We start from the raw sequence: 16,954 nt of genomic DNA, 5'->3' as shown, positions 1-16,954 counted from the left end.
AGTAGTCATTAATATAGGTGTTATCTCATCTGTGTAGATGAAGGAAGGAGTGGACAAGTAACCTTTCCAGAATCACACAGCTAGTAAGTAAATAATAGAGTCAGAGTTGAGACCCAGGTTTCAGCAACTACAAAGTTGAGCTACTTATACTACCTTTTGCTCACAAATGACTTAGGAAAAAGATAGTCCCTTTTACCTTCCCTGCTCTTGCCCTGAACCTCTATGTCCAATGAAGAAAGAACATTTTATTGAAGTGATGCCAGAAAAGCACTTCTCGTGTTTCTGAACAAAACCAATAGACTTTGTTTAGTTTAGACCTGCCAAAAGCATATTAAAGAACCATATATGTATGAAACAGTTCTTATTCCAGATGGTATAAACATTCACTCAGGTAATAAAATCACATCTTGGTGGAACTTCAGAAATGAGAAGTAGATCTTCATAGTAAGTTAACATTTTCAGGAATATTGGTGAGTAACTCAAGTTTCCTTCCTCCCTTCCTTTCTCCTTTCCTTCCTCCCTTCCTTCCTTCCCAGCTTCCATCCATGAAAGATCTGAGGCAACTTAGAAAGATCTACCCAAAACAAGGTAAAATTAAAAGATAAGGAAATCAGAGCCAAGACAAAATTGATATAGAAAAATAAAAATGAATTCTAGCCTTAGTGTCATTTGCTGGAGTGTGGCCACAACACAGCCCAAAGCTTCCTAGCAACTGAAATAAAGAAAACCTATCCAGCTACACAATTCACAGGGGGCATGGGATCAAAATAGAATCATTGCTAAAGGGATACACAGTTTTTCCTAATTCGGAGAGAGAGGAGCTTCTGCCATGGCCTTCATATAGGGGCCCTGTGTGGTACTGTGAGCAGTGCTTACCAGCATCTTCTTAGTAATGAGAAAGTGCACCTCACTTGGACCTGGTTCCCATACTTGACCCTGAGCTCCTTGAAAGGGCAGGGATCATATTTATTTTACTCTACATTACATAACAGAGTCCAGACCCCACCTGTTATATAGTAGGTGCTCATAAAATATTTTTTCGGTGAGTGAATATTTGTTCAGTTTAGTTCAATTCAGTCGCTCACTCATGTCCGACTCTTTGTGACCCCATGGACTGCAGCATGCCAGGCCTCCCTGTCTATTGCCAACTCCCGGAGTTTACTCAAACTCATGTCCATTGAGTCAGTGATGCCATCCAACCATCTCATCCTCTGTCATCCCCTTCTCCTCCAGCCTTCAATCTTTCCCAGCATCAGGGTCTTTTCCAATGAGTCAGCTCTTCACATCAGGTGGCCAAAGTATTGGAGTTTCAGCTTCAGCATCAGTCCTTCCAATGAATATTCAGGACTGATTTCCTTTAGGATGGACTGCTTGGATCTCCTTGAAGTCCAAGGGACTCTTAAGAGTCTTCTCCAACACCACAGTTCAAAAACATCAATTCTTCAGCACTCAGCCTTCCTTATGGTCCAACTCTAACATTCATACATAACTACTGGAAAAACCATAGCTTTGACTAGACAGACCTTTGTGGGCAAAGTAATGTCTCCGCTTTTTAATATGCTGTCTAGGTTGGTCATAGCTATTCTTCCAAGGAGCAAGCATCTTTTAATTTCATGGCTGCAGTCACCATCTGCAGTGATTTTGGAGCCCAAGAAAATAAACTCTCTCACTGTTTCCATTGTTTCCCCAACTATTTGCCATGAAGTGATGGGACTGGATGCCATGATCCTAGTTTTCTGAATGTTGAGTTTTAAGCTAGCTTTTCATTCTCCTCTTTCACTTTCATCGAGAGGCTCTTTAGTTCTTCTTCACTTTCTGCTATAAGGGTGGTGTCATCTACATATCTGAGGTTATTGATATTTCTCCGGGTAATCTTGATTCCAGCTTGTGCTCCATCCAGCCCAGCGTTTCTCATGATGTACTCTGCATATAAGTTAAATAAGCAGTGTGAAAATATACAGCCTTGACGTACTCCTTTCCCAATATGGACCAGTCTGTTGTTCCATGTCCACTTCTAACTATTGCTTCTTAACCTGCATACATATTTCTTAGGAGGCAGGTCAGGTGGTCTGGTATTCCCATTGCTTTATGAATTTTCCAGTTTGTTGTGATCCATACAGTCAAAGCCTTTGGCATAGTCAATAAAGCAGAAGTAGATGTTTTTCTGGAACTCTCTTGCTTTTTTGACAGCAGATGCTGGCAATTTGATCTCTGTCTCCTCTGCCTTTTCTAAATCCAGCTTGAACATCTGGAAGTTCACGGTTCACATACTGTTGAAGCCTGGCTTGGAGAATTTTTCAGTATTACTTTGCTAGTGTGTGAGATGAGTGCAATCATGTGGTAGTTTGAGCATTCTTTGGCATTGCCTTCCTTTGGGATTGGAATGAAAACTGGAATATTATTTGTAATATCAATAAAAGCAAATAGCTCAATACAAAAATCAGTTGTATTTCTTTACACTAGCAATGAACAATTCCAAAATGAAGTTAAGAAGAACTTGATATTCTTAAAGAGAAGTTAAGAACAATTCCACTTACAGTATCATCCAAAAGAATAAAATACTTAGGAATAAATTTAACAAAAGAGGTACAAGACTTAGACACTGAAAACTGCAGAAAATCATTGAAAAGCCAAGGGCAAAACGTTGGAGAAAATTTATAAAAAGCAATTTTATGAGAAGTAAAAATATTTATATTTTAGGTATGTGACTTTCTGATGATTTGATTTGATCAAAGACTATAATTTAAAATTTTAAGAGGAATAGGTGAGCTGAGCATACTTTTGGTGATTCTTCATGATTACTTTTTGCATTCAAGCTCCTAGTAGGAAGGAATAGGAAAGAACTAGAGTTTACTTCTTGGTCAAGATCTGAAAGTAAATGTGATATATTGTCAATAAAAGATGCTGGTAAGAACTTCAATGTCATTTAGTTTCTGAGTCATGTCTGACTCTTTTGTGACCCCATGGACTGTAGCCTACCAGCCTCTGTCCATGGGATTTCCCAGTAAGAATACTGGAGTGTGTTGCCATTCCCTCCTCCAGGGGATCTTCCCAACCCAGGGATTGAACCCACGTCTCCTTAATTGGCAGGCAGATTCTTTACCACCGAGCCATCAGGGAAGCCCACTAAGGACATAGATGAATTCATAATACATATATGGTACCATAATTGTTTTGTAAATTGGAAAAGTTTGTATTAGGTCAAATGAAATCAGGATGTACAAAGAAAGTGGGAGACTGCCTCAAATGTTTAGCATCTAATTTATATTGAGGACATTTATATTACTAGTTTCAGTTAGTAATCTGTGTGTATATGTATATATATATATATGTATACATATGTATATGTATGTCTTAAAACACACGTCTGCTGTCATTAGTAATTATTACTGAACCCATAATGTATACCTGGCACTTTTGTAAACAACTTTCTTGACATTATCTCATGTAATGCCCATGACTCTGTAAAGGAGACTCCACTGTAATGTCTCCTGTTATAGAAGAGGAAACGGAGATCTAGAGAGGTTAGGCCACTTGCCTGGGTCGCACAAAAGCATGTGAGAGTCCCGGTAACCACACCATAACCTGTGCCCCCAGCCACCCTGCCACATTGCCCTACTTATTTCTCGCTCAGTGATAGCAAACACCAATTTCCTGTGATTGGCTAGAAGTGAATGTCTGTTTCAGGTATAGCCTGTGGATGTACCCTGGGGATCTTGTTTTGCTGTTGTCCTCAGGATGCTACAATTAAAGAATTGTCCCGATTTTAAGACTGTCTTTCCGGAGAGTCTCTTGGAATTTTAAGATACCAACTACAGTTTATATGACATTTGCCAAGTTTTGGGCTCAGAAATTTCATTGCACATTGTAAAGTAATTATACTCCAATAAAAAATTAAAAATAAAAGAAAAAAGAAATTCCATTGCTCAAACAGAGGCCTGGACATAAACATGATTGCCAAACTTTGTTCCTGCCTCACAAGGATCCTCGTTCTGTAAAAGTAACAGTTTATAGATAAGACCTTGGGCTCTAGTCAACAGGATCAGTTCATGTTCTGTTTCAACAATAGAACCTTCCACATGGTGTTGCTGAAAGTAAGGCTGTCACTTAGGGCACTTAGCACACCGTGGGGCACTTAGAACGCTTTTAAGAATGGTAGCCGCGAAAACACACAGCCTTTTAAGAGGACTTCGGTGTGAGGAGTGCATCTTAGCAACCGGCAGACCCAGCCTGCAGTTTAGAGCCGAGAACGGCTCTGGACTGCAGACTCCTAAGGCCACCTGGAAACTGGCCAGCCCGGACTTTGAAAATTTAAACATTTTCAAATTTATTTTTAACCAAACTTAAAGAAAAGGGATTCCCACAGTGTGAAGGAGGCTGCTGCAGCTTTGTCATTTCCCACAGGGAAAGGGACCCAGGGAGACTTCTTTTCGTTGGTGGAAGAAATAAAGGGGAGGGCAAGAGTTCGAGGTCAGGAAGAAGCCGTGGACTGGGAGCTTGAATCTGGGTTCTCTGCCAGCTGTCCCTGGAGCTCCCCACTGCTCTTTCTATGATAAAAGCAGGGGGCTGGAGTGCAGGCCCTTCCAGTGTTGACATTCTGTGAAACCATAAACGCCTCTCTGGAACTACAATTTAATGGGAGCCCTCAGCTTTTATGGTGGGGTCCTTGTAAGTTGGGGCCCTTGGGAAGATGTCTCTGTATTGTTCACTCGAGTCCCAGGGAAGGCATTGTCCTTTTTGTTACCCAGTGCCCTACATCCCAGCTTGTAAATTCCTCTGGAAATTTGGAGCCAGTAAAAAGGTTGTCTCTCGGCTTAAACTCTTACATTTTTTTCTGATTGGATGACATCTGTGATACCCCCTCAGTGTGTTTCTCTTATTGTTCGGTTTGCCAAGAAGCTCAGAGCTAAAGGCAGTGGTTAGCAATAGTGGCTTCCCTCAGACAACTCAGGCCTCTGAATCCTTCTTAGAACTGAGTTGTTTAATTTTATTTACTTTAAAAAACACACCAAATCCTTTTGTGGCATCAAACAGGGCATAAACCATCAGTGTAGGGTAACACAGTAAATGCTTTAGAAGTACAGAACGACGTTTCCCCACCTCCAGCTGTGTCCATCAGCTGCTTCCTTCCCCACTCCCAGCAAGTCAGAAACAGACAGCAACTGACATGGAATAGCACCCGCCTGGGGGCCTCGCGTTCTTCTAAGTCCTTTGCATGTATTTTCTCATTCAACAACCTTGTGTTTGGGGATACGGTTATTTTCTTTATTTAAAGATGAGGGAAGAGAGGGGGTTTCCCTGGCAGTGCAGTGGTTAAGATTCTGTGATGCCAGTGCAGGGGCCATGGGTTCAATCCCCACTTGGAAAACTGAGATACCACAGGCCATGTGGCCTATAAAAATAAATAAATTAAGAAAGAAAGAAAAAAGATGAAAAAAGTGAGCCACTGAAAGATTAAATATCCAGGCGAGGTCTTGCCATCCCTTTCCTTCACTAGTGATGGATAGTCAGGCCAAGGGGTCACATTAGACCCAAAGAATCCCTCTGGCCCTGAGAGTTCCAGGGGCCTAGAGGCCTTGGCTTGCTTATGTGGATAATTAGTAAGCCAATTACAGACAACAGAAAGGGAGAATTGAAGACTGGGGAAACTTCTCTCAATTCCAGCTTCCGTGAGGTCTATTCCAAACTCCAATTGGTCCTGTTTATTTGATGAACTCCATGGAGTCTCAGAGATGTCAACCCACTTTTTGGAGTGTGTATGGAGTTGGGCTGTGGTTGGGGAACGGTTCCTTGGACGTTCCAGTTTCCCCCAGACTTAGATCTGGTAGGAGGCCAGCATGGCTGTTGGGCACAGAGGTTCACTGCCTCCCCTAACGGGGTGGTGGATGCCTTCCCCAGCTTTGCCAGACTTCCAGAGTGGGCACTCAGTCAGGCCATGTGGCCACAGGCCCTGAGCAGGTCCTGCAGGGTGGCTTCTTTAGTACATGCTTCTCACTCTTCTTCACACTGAATGCAGGAAAGGCTGTGGGTAGGCACAGGGTGGGAAATTGGGGCTTCCTTGGTGACTCAGTTGGTAAAGAATCTGCCTGCAATGCCGGAGACTGGGGTTTGATCCCTGGGTTGGAAAGATCCCCTGAAGTAGGAAATGGCAACCCCACTCCTGTATTCTTGCCTGGAGAATCCCATGGACAAAGGAGCCTGGCGAAATACAGTCCATGCGGTTGCAAGAGTTGAGTGACTAAACCACCACAGTCAGAGCCAGGCTCACCATCCAGGACCTGGCATGGTAGACAGACTAGGTAAGAACAGTCTTAGTTTGGCCATTGAGCTCAGTTTGGGAATGTGTCCACAGTCAATATGTGGATGTCTAAGTGTGACCAAAAAATAAGACAGTTTTTAGAAGTAAATAATCCAGACTTTGTACATTCAAATGTATCTCTCATTTAGTCAGTCAACAAACATCGGTTGAACCTCACCCTGTGCCAAGTGCTCTGTCAGATGCTGGGACACTGCACAGGCGAGCTCTTCTGGGCTTCTGGTGGGGATCAAGTGATTCTGCAGGCCCTGCTCTGCTGTGGTCATGTTCCCTGCTCTGGAAGCCTTGTCTTCTGGAACCGCTTTGGGCAGCTCTGCCTTTAATCTGGTATCATTGCTCGAAACATTTTTGGAACTCCCCTTTAGCAATTGCCTTCAGAGCTAGTCGGGGCCACACGGGAAAATCCATCTCACTATTTTATAGCCACACCTAGCTTGTGACCAAAAATGGTATTACCCAGCTTGATGACCCACTTATTCCCCAGACTTGGCTCTAGTTGACTTGCCTGTGAGCCAAAATTACATCCACCCTCTAAGGATGGATATTTACCACCACTGAACATATTAGCAGTAATTTGGGTAATTTTGAAATAACATCTCACTTGCCCCAAACTCCCCTGGTCCTGTGCCTCAGTTGTAATACTTAGCCCAGTCACCCTTGTGGTGGAAAAACCTTCTTCTGCCTCTGTTCCCCCTGGGAGCCTTTGGAGGTCAGGACCACATGTCTATAACCTCTGCAGTGTCCAGCATGAGTTTTGATGTTCAGAAATGTTTATTTATTAAAATGCAGCATATGAGTTCTGACGGAAGTTTCCAAAAAAGTGTTCCAGAATTGCTGCAAGTGATAAAGGGTGTTGTTGGATCAAAGGGCAGTGTAGTGTACATGGAATACATAGGCTCTGGAATCTATCAGGCCTGATTCCAATCCCTACTTGTCCCCTTTACCAGCAGTGTGGCTGCTACTGCTAAGTCGCTTTAGTCGTGTCCGACTCTGTGCGACCTCACAGACAGCAGCCCACCAGGCTCCCCTGTCCCTGGGATTCTCCAGGCAAGAACACTGGAGTGGGTTGCCATTTCCTTCTCCAATGCATGAAAGTGAAAAGTGAGAGTGAAGTCGCTCAGTCATGTCCCATGTCTGACTCTTCGTGACCCCGTGGACTGCAGCTTACCAGGCTCCTCTGTCCATGAGAGTTTTCAGGCAAGAGTACTGGAGTGGGGTGCCATTGCCTTCTGGCCCTACACAAATTCATTCCCTCTGAGCCTCTATTTCTGCAGCTGTGGAATGGAGATAATGATACTGCCTTCTAGGGGCTTTTATCAGGACAAGTGAGAATGTTCATGTAACGCTCTAAGCATAATGCCTCTTGTGTAGTACACTAATTCAATAAATTAGAGTGGTTCTTTTACTATTATTATTGTTGCTGTGTCGTTGTATTGGAGTGAATTCTCATTTGGATGCAGAAATTCTGATTTTTTAAAAAATAACATCTCACTTAGCACTCCCATCCTTTAAAATCATATGTCGTAGAGATTTCATGCTGAAATGTAGTTGCTAGAACCCAACTCAGTCCAAGCTCCTCATTTTTCAGAGCTCAGAAAGGGAAGTGGGTTGACTGAGGTCACGCTGGTTCATGGCAGAACTGGATCAGGCCAGAGATCCTTTTATGTGACATTTGATTCTTGCCCCTACATTTGGAGGTTTTCCACCTTCCTTCCAAGGGTCTGGCAAGCAGGCTAGGAGCTCTGGGGCCTGGCATTCTTGGGCAGCAGCAGCCAAGGATTTGGCTTATGCCTTTGGGGAACTGCAAACACATGCTTCCCATGCTTTTGTGTAGTAACACTTTGTCACTTTGCAGAGCACAGAGCATGCTTGTGATGGTGTGGTTGTGTAGCTGGTGAAGCCGGCAGGAGCAGCGGGCTGGTGGTCAAGGAGCACACCAGACAGACCTGGTACCATCACTTAGGTAACAGGTTTGAGCTTCAGCTTCTTCATCTGCAGAACAGGAATGGTAATAGTACCTGCCGCATAGTGTTGTTGTGAGGGTTCAAGCACGTTTGCATGTAACGTGCTTAGCACAGTGTGTGGCACATGATAATTACTTTTAAAATTTCACATTATGATCGGTTAAACACATCCAAAATGGAACAGTCTACCTCTGGCATCCCCACCAGTCACAAGCCAATCTCTGATCGGTCTTGAAACCTTACCTGGGTGTCTCTCACAAGTGGGCTCTATTGACAAACCACTTCCCCTCCCCTTTCCCCTTTTCATCTAGCATTGTGCCTCTCAAATCTTCCCATCCCAGCCTGATCAGGGAAGACCATCAGATGCTGAAGTAACCAATAGCAGTTGTCTATCAGGAATAGTGTTGGAAACCCCTGGGCTTTCTTATTCATCAGAAGTCCTGAGACTTCCCTAGATGTCCAGTGGTTAGCTTCCAACGCAAGAGGCTCAGATTTGATCCCTGGCTGAGGAACTAAGAGCCCATGTGCTGCACGTTGTGGCCAAAAAACTAATTTTTAAAAAATTATGGAAAAACAATGGACTTCTGGCTTAAATAAACAGTACTTTTCTTGGAAGATGCCTTTCCTTTGAAGGCATTTGCACCTGTGAGAGGCTCTGGTCTCCTGCAGCATGGCAGGCTTCCACATCCCTGGATTGACACCTTCCACCGTTGCCACCTTGATACCAGGTTCTTTGCACACGAATGCACTGGATTCTGTCTGCTCCTTTTTTTTTTTTTCTCTCCAGCTAAAGCTTTAAGTAATTGAAAAGTTCTGAATTTCTGTTTGGAAAGCATGATGATACTCAGTAAGACCAGAACAATCCAAATAATCCTAAACGTACAGAGACTAGATTCATAAAACCCCAGAGTAATTTTTTTTATCCCCATCTAGAAAAATCGTATTTCATAGCAGTTCTTACAATGCCCTGACTCTGGATGGAGGCCCTCCCTTGATTCTAGATATTACATCATTTCATTTCTGCTAATGTAAACATTCATCACCCCGCAAGTAACAGGATTTTTAGTACAGTTTGAGATTGGGCTTCACTCGGTGGATCGTTGCAATGATTAATGGTTTCAGAAGGAAGTGCAGCAGGAAGAAGCTTTGCGGGAATGGAAGAGGTGAGGCAGCTCCATGTGAGATTCTGCAAAAGGATTAAGATTTGGCACCGGGCTTGGTTTCTGTGCAGCCTCTTAGGCAGAGAGCCTCAGGAGAGGGAAGCAGGCTGTCAGCTGGGGCTTTGCACGCTCTCAGTCTGCCTTGAGGGTTGCTTGGTTCTTCCCTCTCTCTGCAGTACCCAATTTTACCTTATTAAAGGATGGATGTGGATGCTGAAGCCTTAAAGAAGACCAGGTAAGGGTTCCTGTTGTCCAGGAAGTCCCCTGACGTTCTTAATGCAGGAAATCTGGGGACTGTTCCTTTTCTCACACCGCTGTGCAGTGTTAGCCAAAACACAATTCCTCTGAGACATTTCACAGAGAGGATCAGGGAAGTTTCTTCCCCAGTTAAAGACGTTTCTAAAATGTTTTAACCCAGAATACTGAACAGTTAGAGATGCAAATTTCTCTTCCTTTGAAGACATGGTTTTAAGATTATCGCTGTGCATTTTAATCTACAAGATTTAGAAAGGAATCCTGAGGGTGTATTAGAGATTTGTTTTCCTTCCTTTTATAATGGCCTGTGGTATGTTATATCTGTATCAACATCTAGTTTAATGAAAACTTCTGATTCATGATATTCTTCAGAATGCTAGCTTTTGAATAAGTTGATTTTCCTTTTGCAGATTTGATTTTCTTTTTAATCTTTTGGCTTTTGTGAATACGATTGTGGTAAGGAATAGGCTTAGTATAACTAATTTTAAAGTATACTTAAGAGTTCAGTGCAGTTATGTTTGATAGCATCCCTGGCTGAAATGAGCTACATGTTTTTTAATGCTTTAAATATACCTTATTGAAAATGTTTTTCCATGTTAGTGTCCGTAGTTTATCTGTGTGGTTAAGCTATTTATTCACCAACATTGAGAACATGTTGGACCTTTGATAAGATTAGTTCAAGAAATAACCGAAAGAGTAGTTTCCTGCTCACCACCAATTCAATTCCAAGTCCTGTTCCTTTTCTTTAAAAAAAAAAAAAAAAAAAAATTCTGGGGTTAAAAATAACCCAGAATAAAACTTGAAAACTGTTTTGTTTCTCTGTATTTGGCTAACTTCATTGCAAAGCACTGTGTTTAAGGAATTCAAGCTATGAAGACTACTCTTGAAATGGCTCACATAACTCTATCTCTGAATTTCTACAACCCCTTTCAAGAGCATATGATGTTTTATGAGTATTATTGGGATTCAAGTTTTCAATTAAGTTTTTACGCTTTCTACACCCCTTGTGGATGGATGAAAATAACATGAGAAATCATGTCAATTTCCTGACACAAGCTCATTTTTCTCGCGTCCAAAGTAGTGTAGAGTTGTCAAAGTGAGAACAGGGGGCATCTGACACTCCTCTTTACCATGAGAGTGGGGGCGTCTTTGTAGGCGTGAACGCCTGGTGCTTGTTGTGGCAGAAAGATAGACACAGGAATTGTTTTTTTTTTAATTATTCATTTATTTTTTATTGAGGTATAGTTGATTTATGATGTTGTGTTAGTTTCAGGTGTACAGTAAAGTGATTCACTTATATATACTCTTTTTCAAATTATTTTTCCACGTGTGTTGTTACAAAATACGGACTATAGGAACTCTTGGTCTCTATGATTTATTGAAAATCAAATGTTTTTATTCAAAGTAGAGGACTCTGACTCTGTAGCAAGGAGGTCTCTATACACAATTGTTCCTGCCATTTTCGCTTGATGAGCCCTTTTAGTTCATGTAGTCTCTGTTTCTTCCTTTGGGAGACACACTGGCAAGAGAATCTCTAGCATTTTGTATTGCTTTAAGCGAGCATTGCATCCACTGTGTTTTTCTCTTAGTGGGATGGCTAATAATAAAGCAGGTTTATGGCTCAATTTGAGGTGTGAGAGCAGCTGTAATCTTTAGGAAAAAAAGAATCATGCCAAGGATTAAACATGCAAACTCTTTAATTGTATTGTGTTCAATCTCTTCTGGTTATTAGAGAATCTAGACATGCTATTGTTACAAATACTTTTCATAATTGAGTTTAAAAAAAAATCATGCTATATAGTTGGAAATGGTTAACCCTGATGTTGTCCTGACTTGACTTATGGTCATATCTGCTGAAGGGATAACTTTAGTCCTCTAATATTTTTAGAAATACTAAACAAAATATATTTTGTTATATTTTTGTCAAGAAACGAAATATAATTTTGTCAATGTATTACTTTATCATCATTCTACCTTCTTCCTTCTTATCTGTCATGTAGGATAGAGGGGAAATTGTCCAGGTAAACAGTTGGGGAATAATTACTAGGAACCTCCTAGGAGGTTGCCATGAATTGTCCTTTCCATCCTGGTGTGCTGTTGATAAAGGTTCCATTTATTTGTGTTTTTTTTTTTTTTTTTAATTTTTATTGAAGTAGAAAGACATTCTCATGATAAAATGTAAGCAATACCAAAAAAATAACAAAAAGTCTCCTCTGTGGACCCCAGACTCCCATGCCTCCTCTAGGCAATGTCGAGAATTCTTTAAAGCAGCCAACAGTGCTTTCAAGCCTTGCTTCTCAAAACACCTGCAGTGTTGCTGCTGGATAAAACACAGCTTCCTGGGCTCCACCCCAGAGATGCTGGATCTAGGAGACTAGAGTTGGGCCCCCAAATGTGCATTTCTAGCAGTTTGCCAGGTGATGTTGCCACCTGGCAAGACAACACTTTGATGTGTGCTGGCTTCAAGTGAAGGTCTCCTTCTTCCGTGTCCATTTTTCACTTTCTCTTTTCTAGTTTTCAGAATGGTTGCAGTTGCAATGAATAGCCACACTATCCCTTTGGGAGAGAACCATGGTGGCAGATAAAATCACATACCTGTAATCAGCATTGGGGTAGGGGGAAGGGTAGTGATAGCGGCAGATATTCTGTGTGAATGGCTGCAGTGTGTGAAGGGCATTGCTTTGTGGGTGGGCCACTGTGAGTTCCAGGCTCGATTACAATCTGAAACAATCATCAGTTAAAGTGAGCACAGCAGCCTCCACCAAAAATCTCTTGTTATTGGTTGTGATTTTGAAAACATTTACTGTAATTATACACATACACACACACACACACATATCCTTGAAAAATGACCCATCTCTGCCCCCGCTTATCTCTGCTTCCCTATGAGTATTGCCACATCTGCCTGTCCTCTGGCATGTGCTGCAGGTGGCCCTGCTTGACATAAAAGAATCCAGGTCACACTTTGGTGTTGGGCAGAGTGTTCCCCATGACACCAGCCGGGGTTATAAACAGGTTTGTTCTCATTGATGTATTGGCTCAAGCCATTTTACTGGGGACCTTTTGTGCCACACACTTCTGGGCTCTGAGATACAGCAGTGGGCTGGACAGACAGTCCCTGCCTTTTTGAGGCTTTAGATAATGTAGAGATTCTTGGGGAAGGAGGTGAGTAATCCAGGATGGGGATGGAGAAGGGGAGAAAGGGAAGACTATGACATGTAGGTGCTTAGTGATAACTGGGTGTATGAAGGGAGCCCTTCCAGTTCATGTTCAGTTGGCTTAGATGGTTTCTTGGTGCAGGTCATAGTACTAGGAAGACCAGGAGATACCCTGGGGGAAATATAGTTCTTGCCCTCAAGGAGTTTGCTGTTTAAGGTGATACAACTCTAACAGTCCAGCATGGTACATTGATAAAGAGCTTTCCCATACGGGACCCACCCGCCATAGACATTGTTATGTGGTTAGATAATGAAATATAAGCAGTTGTCTCTGGCGCCCACTTCTGCCATTTCTCAAAGGAGCTATTGCTACAAGAAGAATAAAAAGATAGAACACCTACTGTGTTTTATTTCATGTTCATTTCACACCCTGACTTGCTTGGCCACTGGGTGCTAATTGAATTCAAAGTTCTGAGACATCGAATACTAATAACTTCCATATGCTCACCTGCAACATGAAGACGTACAGAGAAGCGTCAGGTGTGTGTGTGTGTGCTGGAGAGGGTAGGGGTTTTACCAGAGACTATGTCTGTTCCATGATTTCTCCACTGGGGTCAGTCTAGCTTAGGAATCCAGTGGGGTCTGCAGATCACACCCATGAAGAAAGAACTGTGGCAACCACTGCAGGCTTAGGCAGGTGCAGGACACAGGGAAGCCTTGGGGCGTTCCAGAGCTATTTAGCAACAGTTGGCAAATGGAGTCATGGTCCCCTAGCACAAATCGAGTGAAGACCATCTGGTGAAAATGATGAAACAGAGATAGGAAATCAGTTGGCTGGAAGCTGTCCCGTGCATGCCCTGTGATTTCCATGCCAAACTCTCCTTTTTGGTGCCAGCACCATAACTTGAAAGCATACAAGAGCGAGGTTCTAAAGTCTAATTTGGGAAGCTGAGAAGGAAGCTGAAGATCAGAAACTTTTGTGATCATTGCTGAACCATAATCATAGATAGATAGATAAATAGATAGACAGATAGCTGTAGTACAGACCATCCATGAAACAGGTGATTTTGAGGGTCCTAGTAAGAGCAGAATGCAGGCTGTTGAATTTCTTAGAAACCAAAGGCTCTCATGAGACATCTGGCAAAGAAGGGTAGGAAACTAGGGTCATGAAACAGATTTTCAGAGCAGTGGATAAATCCAAGGAGCCTTAGCATAAAAATGCCATCAGGAAATGCCTAGTGGGTAGAAATAGCCAACAGTTAATGAAAATATGGCAGTAGAAAGGAGTTATGGGCCACCTGACAAGGATAATGAGGTTGAGCTGGAGGCTGGAGTAGGACTGGCCGAGCTAAAAAAATTGGGCCAATTAGTAATAATGAGGGTGTTTACTTGCTTGTAGATTGGCAAAATACTTCCCTGGGATGAATTAGGACAAATGATCATTTCCTGTACTAATGATTTTACAGAAGAAAAGGAAGACAAGCACCGTAGAAGGTGCAGGAAGCATCTGTGTGTGAACACTGTGATTCAATGATCCTAATAAGTTTAAGGGTCTGGTGCAAGGATGGAAAACCAAGATAATGTATACGTAAAAAGGAGAAATGAGAAAAATGTGAATAGTGACTATGAAAAAATATCATAAACCTCAAGAGTCTTGCCAACTAATTTTTTAAAAACATTTCCAACACCTATGGGGAAGCATAAAGTATGACAAGATTCATAAAACCATTTAGTAGGTTGGGTTGAGAAGAACTAGCTTCCTTTTCTTACCTCACCTTCTTTGACTAAGACAATAAGAATAAACATTTGCTAAACACTTATTGTGTGCCAGGCATCGGGCAAAACTCTCCGCGTACCTTCCTGCATTTGTCTCATAGCCCTCCTTGTGTATGCTAGGTCGCTTCAATTGTGTCTCTCTGTGACTCTATGGACTGCAGCCTGCCAGGCTCCTCTATCTATGTGTGGGATTCTCTAGGCAAGAATTCTGGATTAGGTTGCCACTTCCTTCTCCAGGGGATCTTTCTGACCCAGGGATCAAACCTGTGTTTCTTATGTCTCCTGCATCGGCAAATGAGTTCTTTACCACCAGCACCATCTGGGAAACTGGCCCCTGCTAATAGGCCTAGTGTTAGTTGCTCAGTCATGTCCAACTTTTTGCAATCCCATATAATCTCTATTTACATATGCAGCTCAAAGAGGATTGCTCAAGGCAAGACATATTCCTAAGAAATAGATATCTTCAGGAAAAATAGGAAGTTAATTGAAAGAACAGAGAAATCTACCTGGGAAGCCCATGAAAAAGATCCATGTATAATTTAAGGGGCATCTGTAAGAAACAGACATTAAAGCAAAAATAAGAAGGCCTTTTAAAGTAACTGGAGTGAAGGAGCCAGCCAGAGAACCGGTAGAAGCTTTGTAGATTACCAGAAAACTCCTTCGGATGTATGAAAGGGAGCCAGCAGGCATAATAAATTATTTGCCTTGATCTTTTCAGAAAAAAATATATCAAACTGAATAACACTCTTAAATCATCTTTAGAAGCAGAGGTACTAGATCAAGTAGTGGTGGATGCACAGAATGTTCTAGACCAGTTGACAAACTGGATGTGGATAAATAACCGAGACAACTCGGCATTCATCCAAAAGTTCTAAAGGAATTCAAAGGTGAAATTATGGGGCTGATGGTTAAAGCAACTAATCTTTAGCTTCAAAAACCCAGCAATCCCCTAAGCCTTTGTTGTCTGGAAAAGATGCCTGGCTTTACTACTTCATTTGAAAATAAACTATCACAGATATATGTAAAATATGAAATATGATAAATCAAATAAGAAAATAAAGACAGCAGTGATTTTTGAATTCCCAAACCCTGATGTCACAGTCCTGAAAGCTTTGTGAATGTTTCATTCTTGAAATTGCCAGAATTACCTAGCCCCTTACGATCATGTAAAATAAGCTTATAATTATTCATGTGAACTCAGTAGCTAAAGCAGAAAGAAACAAATGGGCAGTGACTCAGGGTTTCGAGAAAGTATTCATCATACAGTTCTGCTTCATTTAGGGGGGAGAAGATTCCTGCAGCCTCGGAAACGGATGCTCACTGTCCATTAATTAAATAGAAGGCATTCGCAGGATTTGGAAACTAATCAGCTTTTGAGCCCCTAACTGCACAGTCCAACTGCCCGATTTGCCTGGTGGTCCGGCCTTGCTCCCAGCTAGCTCAGGCCTTCTCCCCTTTTTCGTGATCTTGACTTTGTCTAGCCTTACTTGCTGAGAAGTCCAGATGCCCTGTTCTTTGCTGTGCTTCAGGTATTATAGCTCGAGTTTTCTAGTGTATGTGCTAAGTTGCTTCTGTTGTGTCCAACTCTGCAACCCTGTGGACTGTAGCCTGCCAGGCTCCTCTGTCCATGGGATTCTCCAGGCAAGAATACTGAAATGGGTTGCCATTTCCTACTCCAGGGTATTTTCCTGACCCAGGGATCAAACCCAAGTCTCTTGCATCTCCTGCATTGGCAGGCAAGTTCTTTACCACTAGCGCCACCTGGGAACCCTCTCTAGTGTATAGAGCAGGAGTAAAATGGGCCTGGTGCGGGGAGGGGCCTGGCCAGAGTCAAAACATAGTCAGAAGTTGTGCTAGGTTAGAAGTTGTACTAGGTGAGGCCCGTATAGGGAGTTGATCAGGGTCCAAGCAAGCGGCAGTAAACAAGAGATGGAAGCTGAGGTGAAAGTCATTCAGTCATTTAACAGGTCTTTTTTGAGTACGATGTGCCAGGCATTGTACTGAGGATTTGAATGAGACAAGCACTGTGAGAAAGATAATCAAGTAAGCAGTCACACTAAAGCAGAACAGGGTCTCTCAACCTTGGCACGGGTGACATTTGGGGCTGGACAGTTCTTTGTTGGGAGGACGGTCCTGTGCATTGCAGGATGCTTAGCAGCATTAGATGGCAGAAGCATCCAGTCACATGCACAGTCTTAACCAGAATGGTTTGCAGATATTGCCACATGTCCTCTGGGAGGTGGAACCATCCCTGCTGAGGATCTCTGCAGTAATGTAGGATAAGGAAGAACAGTGATCTCAGGAACTCCTGCTCAATCCCCTTAG

At 42.5% G+C, this 16,954-nt stretch overlaps 1 protein-coding gene across 4 annotated transcripts in view; it reads left to right on the top strand.

Moving 5' to 3' along the window:
- PLCE1 (phospholipase C epsilon 1) overlaps positions 1–16,954 on the top strand; it is a 377,706-nt gene that overhangs the window by 131,675 nt on the left and 229,077 nt on the right. Inside the window, exon 1 of one of the 4 annotated variants that reach the window (XM_027528502.1) lies at positions 9,092–9,443. The exons of the other annotated variants lie outside the window; for them this stretch is intronic. Within the exon in view, the coding sequence (XP_027384303.1) occupies positions 9,393–9,443 (51 nt within the window). The 5' untranslated portion in view covers positions 9,092–9,392. Of the gene's footprint in view, positions 1–9,091; positions 9,444–16,954 lie in introns of those variants that run through there. 4 annotated transcript variants of the gene reach the window in all.

This window comes from Bos indicus x Bos taurus, chromosome 26 (assembly GCF_003369695.1).
Source record: "Bos indicus x Bos taurus breed Angus x Brahman F1 hybrid chromosome 26, Bos_hybrid_MaternalHap_v2.0, whole genome shotgun sequence".
Taxonomy (NCBI): Eukaryota; Metazoa; Chordata; class Mammalia; order Artiodactyla; family Bovidae; genus Bos; species Bos indicus x Bos taurus.
The sequence above is the reverse complement of the archived record's forward strand: the minus strand, read 5'-3'. Positions and strand labels throughout refer to the sequence as shown.